General features: G+C 43.5%; 1 protein-coding gene across 1 annotated transcript in view; it reads left to right on the forward strand.

Annotated features, from left to right (window-relative positions):
• Window positions 1-19,391, forward strand: part of LOC138754140 (anthrax toxin receptor 1-like) — a 190,676-nt gene that overhangs the window by 75,807 nt on the left and 95,478 nt on the right. Inside the window, exon 12 of the mRNA XM_069917999.1 lies at window positions 15,840-15,935. Coding sequence (XP_069774100.1) covers window positions 15,840-15,935 — 96 coding nt within the window. The remainder of the gene's footprint in view (window positions 1-15,839; window positions 15,936-19,391) is intronic.

A 19,391-nucleotide genomic window follows, 5' to 3' on the forward strand; every position in this document is an offset into this window, starting at 1 on the left:
TAGGAGGGTTGTAACTTTCGAATTCTCAGAATTGTTATGAATCAGCACAGTTGAAAATTATTAACAGGATATTTGAAGTGGATAAAGATTTGATATGGGCTAATATTGAATCATCTCGGATTGGCGAGAAGAGGATGGATCAGTTTATTTATAGATGGAATTCTCAGTTATTAAATAATTATAATTTGCCTGTGTTGAAACATTTAATGGAATTATAGAATAAAAGGAATGAAATTGAAGGTAAAATTCCAGCTAAGACTCCTTTGTTTCAAAATAAGCTTTTTCCTTTTACACTTAATAATGAAGTTGTTGGAACAGAAAGGAATTAAACTGGTAGAAAGCGGGATATTTTATTTTGTTTCGAAGAATGAAAGAGAAATATGAAATATCTCCCAATACTCTTTTCTCTTACTATCAAGTTAAAGCACTTTTGTTGGATAATTTTGGGCATATGTTACGGCTACCTCGGTGGCCTAAATTTGAAATTTTACTTACTGATGGTGGCAAGAAAGGATTTATATCTGAGATGTATGCTTTACTGCAGAATAAAATGCTTAAGCCTGATTTTTATAAATCTAAATTGAAATGGGAACAAGATTTGTCCATATCTATTTCTCAGGCTGATTGGATGAACTTGTGTGAGGACAGTATGGCTGAAATTGTAAATGTAAGGTATAGATTGGTTAATTATAATTTTCTTCTTCAGTTGTACTTACCTCTGGAGAAATTAAGGAAATAGAAGTTCTCTTCTGATTTATGTTTCAGATGTCATAAGGAAGATGGTTCTTTTTTTATATTCCACTTGGTTATGTAAGACGGTGAAACCTTTTTGGGTAGATTTAAGGAACATTTAGAAGCTGTTTTTAAATTGAAAATTACATTTAATAGTTTGGTATTTTTATTGGGGTATAGTAAGAAATTGAGCTTGGAGTTAAAATTAAATAAATTTCAAATTGCTTTTTTGAGATTGGCTCTAGCTGTGGCTAGAAAATGTGTAGCAATTACATGGAAAAATGAGACTAATTTGAGTATTCAGCGATGGCATTTGGAGATGAGATCTTGTATTCCATTGGAAAAGATAATGTATAATTTACATAATAATTAATTTTTTTTTTGTTAAAACCAGGAGCCCATATTTGGAATATATGCAGTCAATCTTTTTCTCATGCATTGATGGTGTTGCTCCGAACCATTGCATATAATCAGAGAATGTTATGTTAATTGATCATCTCTTCTTTCTTTCCTCTTCTTTTCTTCCTTTTCTTTTGGGGTGGTTGGGAGGGGATGGGGGGGGTTGTAATGGGTAAAAATATCATGTATGTATTACTTGTTATTTTTGTATTTTTATTGCATGAATTATCATGATTAATAAATAACATTTTTTTTTAAAAAACACTTGTTTTGGAGCAAAGGTGAGAAAGTGGATTTTAAAATATAATGAAAACTAAGTTTCAAATAGCAACTGGAAGGAAAAAGTGAGGCTGCATTTTTGGATGATATTCCTTTCTTGTTATCAGCGTGGGAGCTGATAAGAAGCTCCTTGTTTGGTAGAGTGTTGCGAGACTAAATGACGAATCCCGCAAGAATTTAAGGAACATGTACTTATAAGGGAGCAGCTCCTTCGAATGTTGCAGAAACTATATATTAGATGATTTTGTAAGTCATGAGACAGTGCCTCCTTTGTAGTAAGTTAGCAGCTCATGGATGAGCTTCTTGCTGTCACAGAGTTCTCACACTTTGCAAAGTGATTAAGAGTTTGTTTTTCCAACAGTGTTCATGTTTGTTTTGGAGCAATCTCAGGTGGACTTTAACAAAGGGTCATGTTCAAGTGGACAAAATTGACAAATGCTGGAGGAACGCTGTTTCTCTGGTTTTATTAGAATTGCACCCCTCCCCCCCAATCTTCTTCCCCGTCTCCTTTCCTCTAGCCTGCTCACTTTCTCTCGCTCTCTATCTCCTTTCACAGAGCCAAAATCACCTTTCCTCTGGACTCCTCCTCCTCTTGTTCTTCCCCCAGCCTTTAATTCACGCTTACACCTTGAGAAGGGCTCAGGCCCAAAACATCGGTAACGCATCTTTACCTCCTATGGCTGCTGCGAGACCGGCTGAGTTCCTGCGGCATTCATGTGCTTTGACGCCTTTTAATTACCCATGCACTTTTCCTAGGCATCTCTCCTTCACACATGTCTTTCCTTCTGGAACAGCACAGCTCCTTCAGCCTTCAAACCTCGCCAATGTTGAAGAATTTTTCCTGGATCAGACTTGTGATTTTCTACATGCTTTATTATGCATAATTCCTGAATAAAGAGGAAAGAATCTGTTTATATTCTAGGGTGCCAAGTGAATAGGTTAGGATTTTCTCCATGTCACTTCTCCCTATATGATATCTGGAGATTATCTATCTTTCCTGAGATGAAGGTGCAGAGAGAAATGATCTCAATATCTCTGGACTATTGACACAGTGCAGTTTATCTTGTGTCTGAATGAGACAGCTGGTTCCTTGCAATGACACACCAGCCACACCTTCGTACATCATCTGACTCGCTTGTTGGTTCAGCCTCATCCTCTTGAAAACAGATTGCATGTGTGCAGCACCTCCGAATCACAGCGGGCATTGTTGAACGTATTGAGGTATAGATATGGTGGGTAGACAGCACTCCCCCCCCCCCCCCCCCCCCCACCACCTGGGCAGGAGTAGCAAACACTAGAGGACATCTGCACAAAGTGAAGGGGGGGGGGGCGTCGACGTCAGGGTCAAGGTGCTTTCTTTATAAACACAGAGTTGTGGGTGCTTGGAAGGTCTTACCAGGGTGGAAGCTGAAGCATTTGGGACAGGGATGGAAGGAAAATAGAGGGCTACAGAAGGGTTTAGTATTTTTTGGTTGGAATATAGAGGTTGGCACTACATTGAGGGCAAAAGGGCCCTAACTGCTCTATAATGTAATGTTCTATGAATGGTCATCGGTCTAATCTAGTTAGAGAGAAAAGGAAGATGGAGAGATTGCCACAGCATTACGATTTCTCACATTGATTTTAATGCCTGTGAAATAGCATGAAATGTAATGACTGCTGTAATTTAGGAAACGTAGCAGCCAATTTAGGCATCAAGAGCATCATAACCCAAATCCTCTTTAAACTTCCTTCATGTCACAAATATCACTTGGCCTCTTACAAAGCGGCTGCTCTCGCCAATGACAGCTCGCCCATTCTATTACATTTCCCTGAGATACATTCTGCCCTCATTCCCATCAATTTTGCAAACCCCCTGCATCTCCTCTCTGGTAGGTGGGAGATATTGGGAGCCTCAGGAAGAGTCCCCCGTCAGTGATGAGCGTGGCGGACTGCGTACATAAAGCAGCATAGGTCAGGATTGAACCGGAATCGCTGGAGCTTAAGCAGGGTCCACCAAAGAGCGGCCTCTTGATGCTGGCTTGAGAATAGAATTAATCATCAGATAATGTCCCCACCTTTTTTTTGAAAATATTTCATTTACCATTTTAATATATTTAACTATCATACCAAATGTAAAACATCAAGAGAATCCCTCCATCCATCTGCTCTCCTCTACACGTATTATTAAACAGAGAAAGAACTAAGAAAAAGAAAAAAAGACATCCCATTGTCCGTGCATACAGTAAAACATATCGAGTCACGATAATCCCACAGGGTTAAAATCTTTACAGAGGTCTTCTGGCTGGTCAGTAGCGATCATGACCCTACATCAGTGCCAGTGAGGTACCTATATGCTCTAAATAAGGCAGCCAGATTTTTTAGGAAGGCATTTTATCCCTTCCTGTGACCTTTTCAAGTGGGATGTTGCTGCTCATCTCTGGAAACCACCTATCTATGAGTAGATGGGAGTCAGACTTCGGTGTTACCACTCGGCATTTCCTGACCACACACAAGGCAATTTCTGCGAATTTAATTTGAGAATTAGTTAGTGATCTACCCACTGCAGTAAAGTTTCCCAGAGGCAAAGCTCAGGGTCTGTTGGAAAGGTGGCTCCCATGATTTTAGTTAGGGCACCACAGAGGTCATGCCAGAAGGGCCTCACCTTCCTGCAAAGTCAGGTAGAATGTAAAAAGGAACCAACCTCTACACCACACCTAAAACACATCTCTGATCATTCAGGTTTATGTTGGTATAATTTCTGTGGGGTGAGGTACAGTCAATGGAGAAAATTATGTCCCTCACATAGATCTGACCAGAGTTGTTGTGTCTAGGTCTGACTCACATTTCACCCTAGATTTATGCAAACCTGGCTCTCACTCATCAATAAAAAGCACATTCTAGAAATAAACGTATACATTTCCTTCATGGAATAGTTTCTCCTTTCAGTGAGTCCAAGTAGAGTCACTTCAGGTCCTAAATTGACCCTAACGAAGGATCGCACTTCTTGAACGTTACAGGGGAATCAAAAGATTTTCAATTTAAATTTAGACATACAGGCCCAGTTATCTACAATCCCTGGTGCTTTTCGAAGGGTGGGTGGAAACCGGAGCTCCTGGGGAAAACGCTCGCAGACGGGGCCAACGTACAAACTCCCTACAGACAGCATGGGGTTTAAACCCCAGTCCCGATCTCTGGCACTGTAACAGCATTGCGCTAACCTTTCCGCCCTAACCCAGTCCCCTTGGCTGACTGGTATCTCGCAGTCACTTTGGTTCATCTTTAGTGAGAAGTAAGTCAGCTCGCTCTTTTGATAAAAGCGTCTCTCAGGGCTCGCGCATCATTTCTGAGAATTCAGGAAGGACTTGAGGAGAGACAAATCCAGAAAGCATTGCTTCCCAACATAACACACTAACAAATCGTGCAGATTTATTTGTTCACTTAACGGCACAGTGAATCATGGTGTTAATCGGAAAGCTGGGGAAAAAATCCTTTTCACCAGCACATTGGTTTGCACAAATGATATCACCACATGAGGTCCTGCAGCTCTCTGTCTCATGTGCTGATGTTCCATGCCTTTTATGAGGGTTGAATTTACCTCCAAGAGGTCTGTGCAATCCTAGGATCCAATTGGTTTGATTCAATGCACTTAATGTGACCTTTTAAAAACACAAAATTTACTGGGTTAGAGATAGCTGTGGGACAGATTTAGAATTGCCACACAAAAGGTGATCAACAGCTGAACGAGATCCAATTGACAAACTTGTGTGGGAAAGAAGGGGTATTTGATAACAGGAAGTTACAAATCAAGTAGGCTGAAATGTTTGCTTCATTTCCTACAAGTAGTAAGTGTCTATAATTGTATTTGTATGGTTGCTTGGTTACACACCTATTACGAAGTCACTAGGTCATGGGACTTTAAGCATGTTCTTCAGTGGAAATGCTCTGATTATTTTAGATCAAGTGGATGTCAAAGATCAACTCACAGAATTTTAATTTTTGAATGTAGACATAGAGCACGGTTATAGGCCACGAGTCCGTGCCGCCCAATTTACACCCAATTAACCTGCCCTCAAACGGTGGGAGGAAATCCTTGGGGAAATCCCACACAGACACCAGGAGAACACGATACAAAAGCGTTATTCTAACCACAACGCCCACCATGCCACCCCTTTTCTACTTGGTTGCCGAGTTCTCAGTATTCTTCAAACAATTATACCAAAATGCACATTAACCAGTCACTCCCTTCTTGCTTTTTGCGTGATGTCCTGTGCTCAGGATGGTTGTTATCTCCAGAAACATGAGAAATGGATGCATGCAAAAGTGCACACTGCCGTCCACTAAGATCACAGCTGATTTTTATGGCAGAGCCCCCTTTTGGCTCTGCACTCAAGCGCTCTGATTTTTGCCCACAATCAAAGATGTGTTGGTTAGCTATTGTAAATGACCCCTGGGTGCACATAAGTGGTGGAATCCGATGGTAGTTGACGAGAATGTGGAGAGAATAAAATGGGTTTAGTGTTGGATTGGTGCAAGCGTATTGCTGATGGTGGGCCGGATGGTGGGTCAGTTTCCACACCTCCCCAGGGGTGGCCAAACTTTCTTAATGCAAGAGCCACCTGTGATAAACTTCAGGTGTTTGAGAGACGCAACCATTAAGCAATCGGAAGCCATGCCCACTAGCGCTACCCCCGTGAAGCACCGGGTTGTACAATTCCTGCCCCTGACAATGCATTTCCACAAAGTACTGAGGTCCTCCATCAGCCAGCTCCCCACCATGACTACCAGCCCCCCCACATCTCCATCGGGCACACAAAACTCAAAACGGTCAACCAGTTTACCTATCTCGGCTGCACCATTTCATCAGATGCAAGGATCGACAATGAGATAGACAACAGACTCGCCAAGGCAAATAGCGCCTTTGGAAGACTACACAAAAGAGTCTGGAAAAACAACCAACTGAAAAACCTCACAAAGATAAGCGTATACAGAGCCGTTGTCATACCCACACTCCTGTTCGGCTCCGAATCATGGGTCCTCTACCGGCACCACCTACGGCTCCTAGAACGCTTCCACCAGCGTTGTCTCCGCTCCATCCTCAACATCCATTGGAGCGCTCACACCCCTAACGTCGAGGTACTCGAGATGGCAGAGGTCGACAGCATCGAGTCCACGCTGCTGAAGATCCAGCTGCGCTGGATGGGTCACGTCTCCAGAATGGAGGACCATCGCCTTCCCAAGATCGTATTATATGGCGAGCTCTCCACTGGCCACCGTGACAGAGGTGCACCAAAGAAAAGGTACAAGGACTGCCTAAAGAAATCTCTTGGTGCCTGCCACATTGACCACCGCCAGTGGGCTGATAACGCCTCAAACCGTGCATCTTGGCGCCTCACAGTTTGGCGGGCAGCAGCCTCCTTTGAAGAAGACCGCAGAGCCCACCTCACTGACAAAAGGCAAAGGAGGAAAAACCCAACACCCAACCCCAACCAACCAATTTTCCCTTGCAACCGCTGCAATCGTGTCTGCCTGTCCCGCATCGGACTGGTCAGCCACAAACGAGCCTGCAGCTGACGTGGACTTTTTACCCCCTCCATAAATCTTCGTCCGCGAAGCCAAGCCAAAGAAGAAGACATTACTCGTCAAAGAGCCGCATGTGGCTCATGAGCCGTGGTTTAGCTGCCCCTGCTTAACCTATATCCCTGATTTCCTAAATAAATCCCATGCTCTCCTTAAGAAGATTGCATGTTCTCCCTGTGTCTGCGTGGGTTTCCTCTCACTGTTCAAAAGCGCACTGGGCTTTTAGGCCAATTGGGTATATTTGCGCAGCATTGGTTGTGGGCCAGAAAGGCCTGTTGCCAAGCTGTATGTCAAAATTTAAATTATTTCGAATTGGAGTCGTGGAACTATACATTATGAAACAAGCCTTTAAGGGTTGTTAAGTCCTTTTCTGGGTGTTCTTCCCACTTCTGTAAGTGAAAACTGGTGTCCGGAGAGCCAGTGAGAGGGGAAAGGCAGCAGACGAAGAGCTCTCTGTCTTCATTTCCTCTCTGTCTTCAATTCTGAAAGGCTTGACCAAGAGAGGGCTGCCACCGTTCCTTTCAAACGTCAGAAGAAAGGGGTAAGAGGAGGGCAGTGGGAGGAAGAGGCTCCACATGTAGGAAAGTTGTTACTTGGAAAGCATGCAATAGTCCTCAGCTTTGTTCACATGACTTGGCCAGGATCCAGCATAGCAACACCAGTTCTGGCCTGGTACCAAGGCTGACCGCCAATCTGGCATGTGTTGAAAGGGCCGAAAATCACGGAGTTTTGCAAAAAAAGCATGAACAATTTTTTTAAAAACAAGCAGTACTTGTGTCAGCTTCTCCTGAGACAGATTTCCTTCACTCTCAGTGATTAAAGATTTACATGCATGGACAAACAACCAAACGTCCCTTCTGGAAGTCAATCATTCTTTAGATCCCCAGAAAAACCACAATGTCTTTACATCTGGTCTTTCTAATGCAAGATTTAACTCCCTAATTCTCTTTCAAAATTAATTCTATAAACACAGAAATTGATCCTTGGTGCAAACTGATCTCGTCCAGAGCAGTTTTGGTCTTGGTGTTCTCTAAGCAAGAGAAGTGGGATTGGATATGAAGTTTAAAAACTCTGTGAGCTTTTATACCCTACTGCATAAAACATTGTGATCACAAAATTGCAAGCTGCCTGCTAAGGTGTGTTAAAACACACAGAAATGCTGGGGAATCTCGGCCAGTCTTGCAACATCCATAGAAGGTAAAGAAATACTCGCTGTACCTCTCTTATCCGGTGCTCTGTGGCCCAGCTACTCCCATGGTCTGGCACATTTGAATCTGCCGCCATTAGTGCCTTACAGCATGGGACTCCAACCCCGGTCCTGATCACTAGCGCTGTAGAGGTGTTGCACTTACCGCTAAACCAACCATGCTGCCCCACAGTATTAATTCCTGTTTTAAGCTTTTGATATGTTCCCTTCAAGGTCAATTTATGTGGTCCGGCAATGGCCAGGTCCCAATATCGCCAGGTTAAAGAGGTACAACCTGTATTACCAAAGTTTCGAGCCTGAGCCCTTCTTCAAGGTAGAAGCAAAGAACAGGAAGGCATCAGAATAAAGACTGAATACTGGTAGGGGCAAGGAGTCCAGATGTCTTGTTGGATTAGGGCTCAGTAGTCAACAGACATGTGAACCATGTCCCTCTATTCCTTGCATTTTCCTGTGTCCATCCTGAAGTGTCTTAAATATTACAATTGTACCTGCTTCCCCCATAATCCGTTGCAAGCATCAAGCACTCTGTACTGAAAAGCTTCCTCTTCCTTTCATAAAGCATTACAGCACAGAATCAGGCCCCTTTGGCCCTTCTCGTCTGTGCCGAACCATTTTTCTGCTTCATTCCACCGACCTGCAGCCAAGTCCTCATCTTAAGCCCGTGTGCTCCAGTATTTCAATGTTTTACCATAAGGAAAAGATTCTGACTGCTCACTTTGTCTATGCCTTTCATAATTTTATTATCTCCTCTTGGCCTCTGAAGCTACCCAGGTTTGTCCTTGTTGTTCATACCCATTAATCCAGGCAACTTTCTGGTGAATATTTTAGAACATTAAGGACCCTTCAGCCCACCGTATTGTGCTGACCTATTGGAACCTACTTAACAAACTAACCTTTCCCTACCTCACACCCATAAACCTCGATTTATCTTGCATCCACATGCATGTCGGAGAGGCCCCTATTGTACCAACCTCCACCACCACCCCTGGCACTGCACTCCAGGCACTCACCACTGTCCGTGCATATAATAAATAAAAATATCCCTGTCGTCTCCTCTAAGCCTTGTTCAGATGTCCTCTTCTCTCGCCCTGGGAAAAGGTGCTGACTGTCTACTCTTTTGATGCCTCTCATAATCTTGTCGACCTCTATTAAATCTCCTCTCATCCTCCTTCGTTCCAAAGAGAAAACCCCAGTTAACCTTTGCCTCATAAGACATGTTCTCCAATCTAAGCAAAACCCAGTAAATCTCCTCTGCATCCTCTCCATAGCTTCCATACCTTTCCTATAATGAGGCAATCAGAACTAATCACAATGTACGATGCTCTTTCCAAAACCTCTGTATTCCTGTTATCAGCTCCAGGACCAAACCTCTGAAGCCTTCAGTGTTTAAAGCCCATCGGGAGCGCTTCTTGACCTCAGCACCCTCACAAATACCAGATTTTGGGGCTAAAATAGGGGGTCGACTTTTAAAACATAGAAACATAGAAGATAGGAGCAGGCGTAGGTAATTCGACCCTTTGAGCCTGCTCCGCCATTCAACGAGATCATGGCTGATCTTAAAGTTCAGTACCCCGTCCCCATAGACTTTTACATGGTGTTGAATATTACAGACGATACTGTATTTTAATATCAGAGTTTCAATGCTTTTTCACATCATACTCGAGTAATAAACTCATCATCACATCATTTCACGTTTGAAAGCTGCTCATTAACTTGCAATTATCTTTTTCTTCCAGTCTAATTACTTTTGCCTGGAATTGCAAAAGAAAGATGTCGAAATAAATAGATCCCTATTTGTTTGTCTAATGTAGGTCTAAAATGCCTTTGTGATGGAAGTATTGTATATGCAGAACAAAAATATTTACGTCTTTTAAATTGTAATTTTCTATGATTGCTAGGTTCAACATGGATTAAGCAGTGGTGTCATTTACAGCTAAGTAACTTCATTATACAGTTTACTCTCAGCCATCCAGCCTACACATGGAGTTGGGGAAAGGACCAGCTACATGAGAATTGCCCTCCAAAAAGTCATTGCATTCACCACTAGCGATCCAATGCGTAACCTTTTGGACTCTTGTGTCCCTATTTTCAGGAATGACCAACAAGTTCATATTCTCCGTATCCTGGTTTTCTGGGACTGTTTTAATACCCATGCATCACCTGGTTCATACTGAAGTTTACCCACGGACCCAGTCCACAGTATACATTGTAAAAATGGCTGGAATGCAAAGGGTTAAATCTTTCGGTACAGTGCCAAACTGTACATGATTATTTTTTAACCTTTTAATCAGCAATGTTTTAGATCGCAATTCTATATTTTAAAACCAATGTTGATTCAAAGCACTGCAAAATAAAACAAAAGACTGAATGTTCTCAGCATCAAATCTTCAAAGATGTTGCTGCAGTCCAACATACAACTAAACCGCTCTTGGGGATAAAACTAAATAAACTTAAACTGTCATTTTGTATTTATTTGCCTAAAACTTGAAATATGATTCAAATTGAACTTGATTCCATAAAAACAAAATAAACTTCTCTAGGCTATGAATGATAACATCAGGAATCGGAGCAAGGAGTAGGAAAAGAACTTCCTCCGAATCTCCGCCCTGAATCTTGAGGCTATGTCCCCTCGTTTCGGAGTCCCCTGCCAATGGAAACAACTTAACCCACGTCTTTCTCATCTGTGCCTTTCATAATTTGGTGTTTCTATAAGATCCCCTCTCATTCTTCTAAATTCCAGTGAGCACAGTCCCAGATGACTCGATCTCTCCTCATAGGCTAACCCTTTCATCTCTGGAATCAACCTGAGGAACCTCCTTGCACTGCCTCCAAAGTCAGTACCTCCTTTCTCACGTAAGGAGGCCAGAACTGCATGCAGTCCTCCAGACGTGGCTTCACCAGGACCTTGTACAGTTGGAGGATAACCTTCCTGCTCTAATATTCGATCCCTCCAGCAATGAAGGCCAACATTCCTGATAACCTGCTGTACCTGCAAAACAACCTTTTGCGATTCATGCACCAGCCCTCCCAAGTCCTTCTGCATGGCAGCCTGTTGCAATCGCTTGCCATTTAAATAATAATCTGATCTTCCATTTTTCCTTCCAAAGTGGATAACCTCACATTGCAATATTATACTCCATCTGCCAGACCCTTGCCCATTCACTTTATCTCTCTGCAGACTCTCTGTATCCTCTGCACAATTGATTTTCCATTCAATTTGAGTTATTAGTTGCAGAGAATCAGAATTTAGTGTCTTGAACATGTCATGAAATTTCTTGTTTTGCACCAATGTCACAGTTCAAATATTGCAGTAAATTATTTCAAAAAATTAGTTCAAAAGAAGAGAAGTGAGGTAGCATCTGAGGTCTATTGTCCATTTAGGAATCCAAGGGCAGAGGGGAAGAAGCTGTCCTTGGGCCACTGGGTGCTCGTCTTCAGGCTCCCGTACCTTCTTCCTGATGGCAGCAGTGTGAAGAGAGCATGCCCTGGGTGGTGGGGTCTTTTAGGATAGAAGCTGCTTTCTTCAGACACCATCTCTTGTGATGTCCTCGATGGTGTCAATGATGGCACTGGCCGAGTTCATAACTCTGTAGTCTTTTCCTGTCCTGAACATTGGCACCTCCGTACCAGAGAGTGATGCAAACAGCCAGAATGCTCTCCACGGTACACCTGTAGAAGTTTCCGAGAGTCTTTGGTGACACACCGAAACTCCTCAAACTCCTCACCAAGTATAGCCGTTGGCGAGATTTCTTGATGTGGAGGCCACAGGATAGATCTTCAGAGTTGGGCAGTGCAGTTGGCATAGCAGTTGCGCAATGCCTTTACAGCGCCAGCAATTGAGACCGCGGTTTGAATTCCTTGCTGTCAGGAGTTTGTATATTCTCCCCATGTCTGCATGAGTTTTCCCCGGGGGTTCCGGTTTCCTTCCAACGATTGAAACGTACCGAGGGGTATAGGTTAATTGGGTATAAATTGGGCTCCACGGGCTCGTGGGATGAAATGGCTTGTTAATCTGCTGAATGTACAAATTTAAAAAAAAAAAATATATATATATAATTTAAAATGTTGACACCCAGGAATTTGAAGTTCTTGGCCCTTTCCATTGTTGACCCCTCAATGAGAATTGGTTTGTGATCGTTTGGCTTCCCCCTCCTGAAGTCGACAGTCAGCTCCTTGGTTTTGCTAATGTTGTGGTGCATCTGCCCAATGAGCTGATCTATCTCCCTCCGACATGTTTCCTCTTGTACGTATATTTTCGAAGCAGTGTCAATGATCTTGAGTTGTGTGTTGGGATCATTTGATGTATTATTTAATTGATGAAATCTTTTACTTCAGAATTTCATAATTTATCATGGGACATTTCATGAAATTTGTTGTTTTGTGGCAGCAGTACAGTGCAAATACTGCTATAAAATTACATTTGAAGATAAATAAGTTCAAATTAAGAGAAAGTATGTTAGTGGCTGTGGTTCATTGTCCATTCAGAGATCTGACGCAGAGAGGAAGAGTCTGTTTTTGTTCTGCTGGGTCTTTGGCTTCAAGCTCCTCTACCTTCCTCCCCGATGGTAGGAGTGTGAAGAGGACATGGTGGGGGTCTTTGAGGATAGAGGCTACTTACTTAAGACACTGCCTCTTGTGGATGCCTTTGATGTCACAGGCCGAGATAACAACCTTTTCTTGTCCTACCAGACAGTGATGCAACCAGCCAGAATGCTCTCCACGGTACACCTGTAGAAATTAGGGTCATTCCCTCATCGGCTGGTTTCCTGGGGTTTGACCATTCTCATAACTGTGGAATTGGCATGAATTCCACTGGAAAAGCTGAATTATACAGATGAGGAAACGAACCCATTTTTTTCCTCTCCTTGTGCATTTGTTCACATCTGTACATCTGAAGGAAAAAGTGGCAAATCAGAGCTATCACGGTCATTTTAAACCTGCAGTTTGTTGCATGTACCGCGGACTGTGGTTTATTGTGCATTGAGTTATTAGCTTTAATATGTCCTCTTTTGTGTGATGAAGCTCTTTTTTATGCTACTGCTACCCAAAAGCCTGATCTCTGCTGACATGCACTGAGTAGTTCAAACCCTTCACATAGAGTCGTCTAAACTGAGTCCCATTGAGGTGCTGTGGACATAATAGGGACAATTGAAATAAAGACAGTCCCCGGGTTATGAACGTCCAGGTTATGAACAACTCGTACTTATGAACAGGCAGTTCCCAAATTCACATGTGCGTATAATTGTGCCCGAACTCAGAGGTCATAATGTTACCTCACGAACGCTAAATACCTTTTCCGCCTTTATGTACAAATTCGGCTTATGGACGGACCAGGTAACAGAACTCATTTGTAACCTGAGGACTGCTTGTACTACAGAAACGTTGGAGGATCTCAGCCAGTCTCTCAGCGTCCTGAGAAGGTAAACAGATATTACCAACATTTCGGGCCTGAGCCCTTCTGTGGACACTGCGAGACCAGCTGAGCCCCTCAGGCATTTCTGTGTGTTTTACCTTCAATCACAGCGCCTGCAGACTTTCATGTTTCACTCAGCTGAAATATTAGCTCTTCTTGCTAAAGAATGAGTTGGCAGGGGATGGGTGATCTGGGAAGGTACCTTTTACCTAATGATTAGAGGAAACTCCATCCAATACCCCCCCCCCCCACCCCCCACCCTAGATTGGAAGCAATGAAGTGGAAACACACATCAGTTTTGTTGGAGAGTCTATGGTTCAAGGGTGGAGTGAGGAGGTATCAGATAGCTGAGGACTCAGAGGTCAGTTGAAGCAGTAAAGGCCTTCTCTCCAGATGAAGGAGGTGGGATTCTTTCCTCAAATGGATTAATTGAAGGAAAAAAATAATTGAATTGTTTGCTGTACAGCAAAATATGGTGAAAATCTGGTAAATACACAAGCAGAGTGAGTGAGTAAATAAACTCACCAGTAGTGGATTCATTTCCATCTGGTCCCAAGACTGAGCTCTAGTAAGGCCCCCCTGATCTTGCCCCGCCACGGGCCTGGTCTACCCCAGCATTCCTTGCCGCAGCCTGGGCCACCCTCACTGCTCCTCGCCACAGCTCAGGCCGCTCACAGTTTTCTGCCGCAGCCCAGACCACCCGTCACTCTTCACCGCGTCGCTCACCGCTGGCCGGCACCCATCCCGTTGTTCACTTACCACAGGCTGGACACTGGCCATTCGGAGACCCTCCTTGCACCCTCCACAAGTCTTCATGGCGCCGCCACCAGCTCTCCCAGAAACTACCGCGCATGTCACCCTGGCCACGGCGTGATGCCAACTCTGGCCCACAGATATCGGCTTCACCCGCGCAGATCGGCATTTCTTCTGTGGAACCTCTACAAACCCAGTTTGGGAAACACTGGTAAACCAGTGCAAGGGCATCACATCTTACCCATGACAAGTCCGTTTAAGAGTCTGATAAAGGCTGGAAAAAAATTGTCTTTGAATCTGTATGTTAATGACTCCAAGCTCAAGTATCAATGGGCAGAGAAGTGGTAAATGCAATATAATGTTGGAAGGGAGGTTCAATAGGAAGATTCTAGGAATGAAAGGGTTATCAAACAATGAACATTTGACACGTATTGGCCTGTATTCACTTGGAATTTAGGAGAATGAGGGGGGATTTTATTGAAACATTATGAATGTTGAAAGGCATGGACAGAGTAGTTGTTGGAAGGTTGTGCCCCATGGTGGGAGAGTCTTGGACAAGAGGGCACAACTTCAGGATTGAAGGGCGTCTGTATAGACAGAGGTGCGGAGTAAAATCTTCAGCCAGAGGTTGATAAATCTGTGGAATTTGTTCCCACAGATGGTTGTCATTTGCTTTATTTAAGACAGAGATTGACAGGTTCTTGATTAGCCCGGGCATCAAAGGTTACGGGGAGAAGGTCGGGCAGTGGGGCTGAATGAGAAAATGGATCAGCTCGTGATTAAATGGTGGGGCAGACTCGATGGGATAAAAAGGGTGTGAGGATAGGTTCTTTAATATGTCCAAAACAGTGCTAAAGCAGTTGTCTGAAGAAGGTGCGCAAAATCATTGAGGACCCCCTTCCATCCTGAACACAGCATCTTTCAGCTGCTCCCATTGGGAAAGAGATACAGGACTATCGGAGCCAGCACCACCAGACTGAGGATCAGCTTCTTCCCACAGGCAGTGAGAATGCTGAACGACCAAAGGAACGGTTTCACACCGACCACCCGAGATTCTCATTCATGAAACATTATTTACTTGTGTAGATGAAATACAGGTCCTGCACATATATTGATTGTATGTGTGTGAAGTCTGTGTGATTTGCACTGAGGACTGAAGAAGTTGTTTTGTCGGGTTGTACTTGTACAATCAGATGACAATAAACTTAAGGAGCAGGGGAATGGAGGACTAATTATATAGTTGGTACATGCACAATAAGCTATATAGCTGTCTTGTTTGATGTGCTATAATATTAAGCCTGTTAAAGTAAAGAAAAATGTCGCTTGGATGAAACAAACTACACAAACAAAAACTTTAAATAAATAAATAAATAACAAGACCAAAGAGAGATTTTTCAGTGTTTAATTTATGTTTCAGCCAAGCTGACTAGCAAGAACATGTCCCTTGTGTTTTACTCAGGCATCAATAGTTACTCTCCCTTTCTGTCTTCATTGCAGTCAGACGGAACCATCCTGGCCATAGCTCTCCTCATCCTGTTCCTGCTGGTCGTGTTAGCCCTGTTCTGGTGGTTCTGGCCCTTGTGCTGCACTGTGGTAAGTCCCGGAGGCTCGTGAAATAAATGAGCGGCTAGAAACAATTCTCCGAACTGGTAAAACAAATTCAGGAAGCAACGTGAGCAAGATGGTCGTGGTAGAGTGGAATCCGCATTCATCCGGCAGCTACGGGGATGGCGGATGCTGGAATTTTCCGATTGACTGAGACTCACTCTTACTCCTGCATTGAAAATGCACCCATTTAAAAGACAGTGCAAAATGTAGAGTAAAGGAAATTAGTATTGTAGTCCTTAATTACGTAATGTTCACTTTAATCAAGTAATTCCCGTAACTTACAAAAGTGAAATTCGAACTCCGATCACTGATGTTGTAAGAGCTTTGCACTTGCCGCTGTGCTAACCGTGCCATCGTTAATATCTTGAAAATGGAGAAAGATTGAGTAGACTGGGACTTTATTCATTGGAGTGTAAAAAGTTGAGGGGGGAATTTGATAGAGGTATTTAAAATTATGAAGGGTATCGATAGAGTAGATGTGAATAGGCTCTTTCCCCCCTGAGGGTAGGGGAGATTGGAACAAGTTAGGGGTTAGGGGGCAAAACTTTAGGAGTAATATAAGAGTGGTGGCTGAGTGGAATGACCTTCCGGAAGAGGTAGTTGCAGCAGGGTCAATTCTGTCATTTAAGAGGAGGTTAGATGGATACATGGATGTGAGGGGATTGGAGGGTTATGGGCAAGAGATTGGGTAGGTGGAGCTAGTTGGAGTTTCATGTAAATCAGTGAAGGGCCGATATGGCCTGTTTCTGTATATATAATTATTTATGTCCTCGATTTTCTTTTGCCGGTTGTTTGAGTTTCTGGTTGATTGAATATCGGGTCATGGGGATTTTACTGTATTTGTTAATCTGTCGTAGGACAAGGTGGGGAAAGAATTGAGACTTTGAAATGTCTAATCATCCAGAATCCTTTCTAGGCACCAAATTAAAGCAGTTAATTCCGTTTGGAAATCTTGTGGCTTGGGCCATGCTCAGGGATATGGCCCAGCTGGGACCATCCCGTCGGTAGTGCACTCAGGACAGTAACTCAGTAACTGGCTGGACGAACTTCTTAGCTCATGCCGAAGATTTTCTGGCCAAGAGTTCCAGCAGAGCATCTGAACTCATCTTCCGGAGGTTGCTCTGCATGTAGGAAGAAAGCCGGTTGGTTCAAGAACAGTTCCTTAGTTCAGATGCCAATGGCAGATGAAGAATTCCAAACTCAGTCAACATCAATCCATGGGTGATGGGGTCAAATAGAGAGCAGGACTGAGGCCATGCCAGTCCTAATGGGAAAACTTGGCTTTCGAAAGAGGAAAGTTATAAAATGACACAGTATAGAAGTAGGCTATTTGGCCTCATGTGGCTCTTTTTGTGTCCTGCCCTCTCCTTCCTACTTACAGGCCAAGTTTTTCCAATGTTTCTCTTCTGATTGAGGCTCCTTCTTTTCATGCATAGGAGTTCAGATCTCAGCCCAGTGCTTCAAAGAAAGTTCATATGTCTTTTCTTGTGAGATAGCACACTTAGCCCGATGCTATTTACAGGGCTAGAGCCTTGGGTTTGAATCTGGTGCTGCCTGTTAGGAACTTTTACGTTTCCCCACGTGTTTCCTTCAGCTGCTCTGGTGACCTCCCAGTTCCAAAGGTGTACAAGGTCGGTAGATTATTTGGGTGATGCATGCACTGGGCCGGAAAGGCTATATCTACAAAATTAAGAAGAAAACATACATTAGTTCTTTTAAGTACATACACAATAGTGGAGAAACTCAGAAGATGAATCAGTGTGCTTGACAAGGCAAAAGTAAAGATACATTACCAGCATTTTAGTCCTTCCAGGAGTGAGACAAATGAGGCAGGCACCCGGACAAAATGGAGGGAGGGGCAGGGGGAGAAGCGCAGGCCCACAGGCAGGAGGTGATAGGTGGATAAGGGAGGGAGGGCGCACCAGCAAGTAGGGGGATAGGGGATGGCCCTGTGAATGAAGAGGGGAGAGCTGGAGGAAAGAAGACAGAGGAGAGGGAGAAACTGATTACTTCACTGACTTGCCCCCAATCTTGTTACCGGGACAGGTTTTGTATTTGAGTACATGAAACACAGTTAGCCTAAAATCTTGCTTCCAAGACTATATTTAATTGAAATGCATATAAGCGAAGTTCCGAGACGGATGTTGGGAAGTGCAGCCTTCGTGTATGTGAAGACTGATTTCTATCCCACTAATAGTTGGAGAATTGGTAACTAAAGTACAGGGATTTTATGTTTGCTCTATCCCAGCCCTCTTTGTTCCAAGGAGATCAGGCCATTCCCTCCACAAAACTAAATTCCTGCTCAGAAATCATTCTCCACAGCCCTTCTGCTGAGCAATTCCAGCCATCAAAGCAGCCGGAGAATTCCAGAAATCGAAGACTCCCCCGTGCATTTCCGATGGCCAAATTCGACTGTTGTACGAAGGTAGAAGCCAGGGTCAAAAACAAGGAAAAATTGCAATGCCATAGAACCCGGAGAAAGAGCCATGGGGTGACACACTTGGCGTGGCGGTTAGTGCAAGGCTGCTACAGTGCCAGTGACCCAGGTTCGAATCTGGCGTTCTCTGTAAGGAGTTTGTATATTCTCCCTGTGTCTGCATGGATTTCCTCCGGGGGGGGGGGGGGGTTCTGGTTTCCTCCCACCGCTCAGAATGTACCGGGGGTTGTAGGATAATTGGGTGACACAGGCTTGTGGCTCAGAAGGACTGTTACTGTGCTGTATGTCTAAATAAAAAAAATAAAAGAGCTGGACCTTTGGGCTCTCAGTACAGTTCAATTAGACCTGTTTCACGGAGGCAGAGTTTCTCCAGCAGATTGGGTTTTTCTTAAAACTATTTTAATATTTCCCTGATTTGAAACAAGATAAAAATTGTGGTTGTGGAATAGAATAAAAAAAGGGCAAATCAGATGAGAAAATTATTTTGCTTTAATTTGACCTTTGAATGGGGTGCCTTATTATGGGTGCCGGGGGCTGGGATGGTGAAGTTAAGAGGTCGCATTGCATTGTGGGCTAGCGGCCTTAGCAGATCTAATAAAGTCAGAACAGTTTGCACCATGTTTTTCCAGAAATCTGATACTCAAGGAGATTGAGACAGAGCAATTCTCGCTTGATCCATAACTGCAACGAAAAGTGTTTCCAGCGTTAGATGTGATTTTACTGTGCTCATTCTCACTTCTTTGGAGAGAGGAGATGATGCAGAAAGCTAGAACTGTCACCGTTCACACAAACTCGGCTATTTATTAAACAATGTTTATTTTTGTACAGTAAAACCCCTGGTATAAGTGCATTTTCTGATTGCTTGAAATTTATTCTTACATTGCCTAACTAATACAGCTGCATTAAGAATAAACAGTTTAAAAGACAAAAATACTGTACTTACACTGAACAAACTTCACTTCATGAAATATAAAGCATTCGCTGCATCTATAGGTCCCTTCCCC

Source organism: Narcine bancroftii, chromosome 2, assembly GCF_036971445.1.
Source record: "Narcine bancroftii isolate sNarBan1 chromosome 2, sNarBan1.hap1, whole genome shotgun sequence".
NCBI lineage: Eukaryota > Metazoa > Chordata > Chondrichthyes > Torpediniformes > Narcinidae > Narcine > Narcine bancroftii.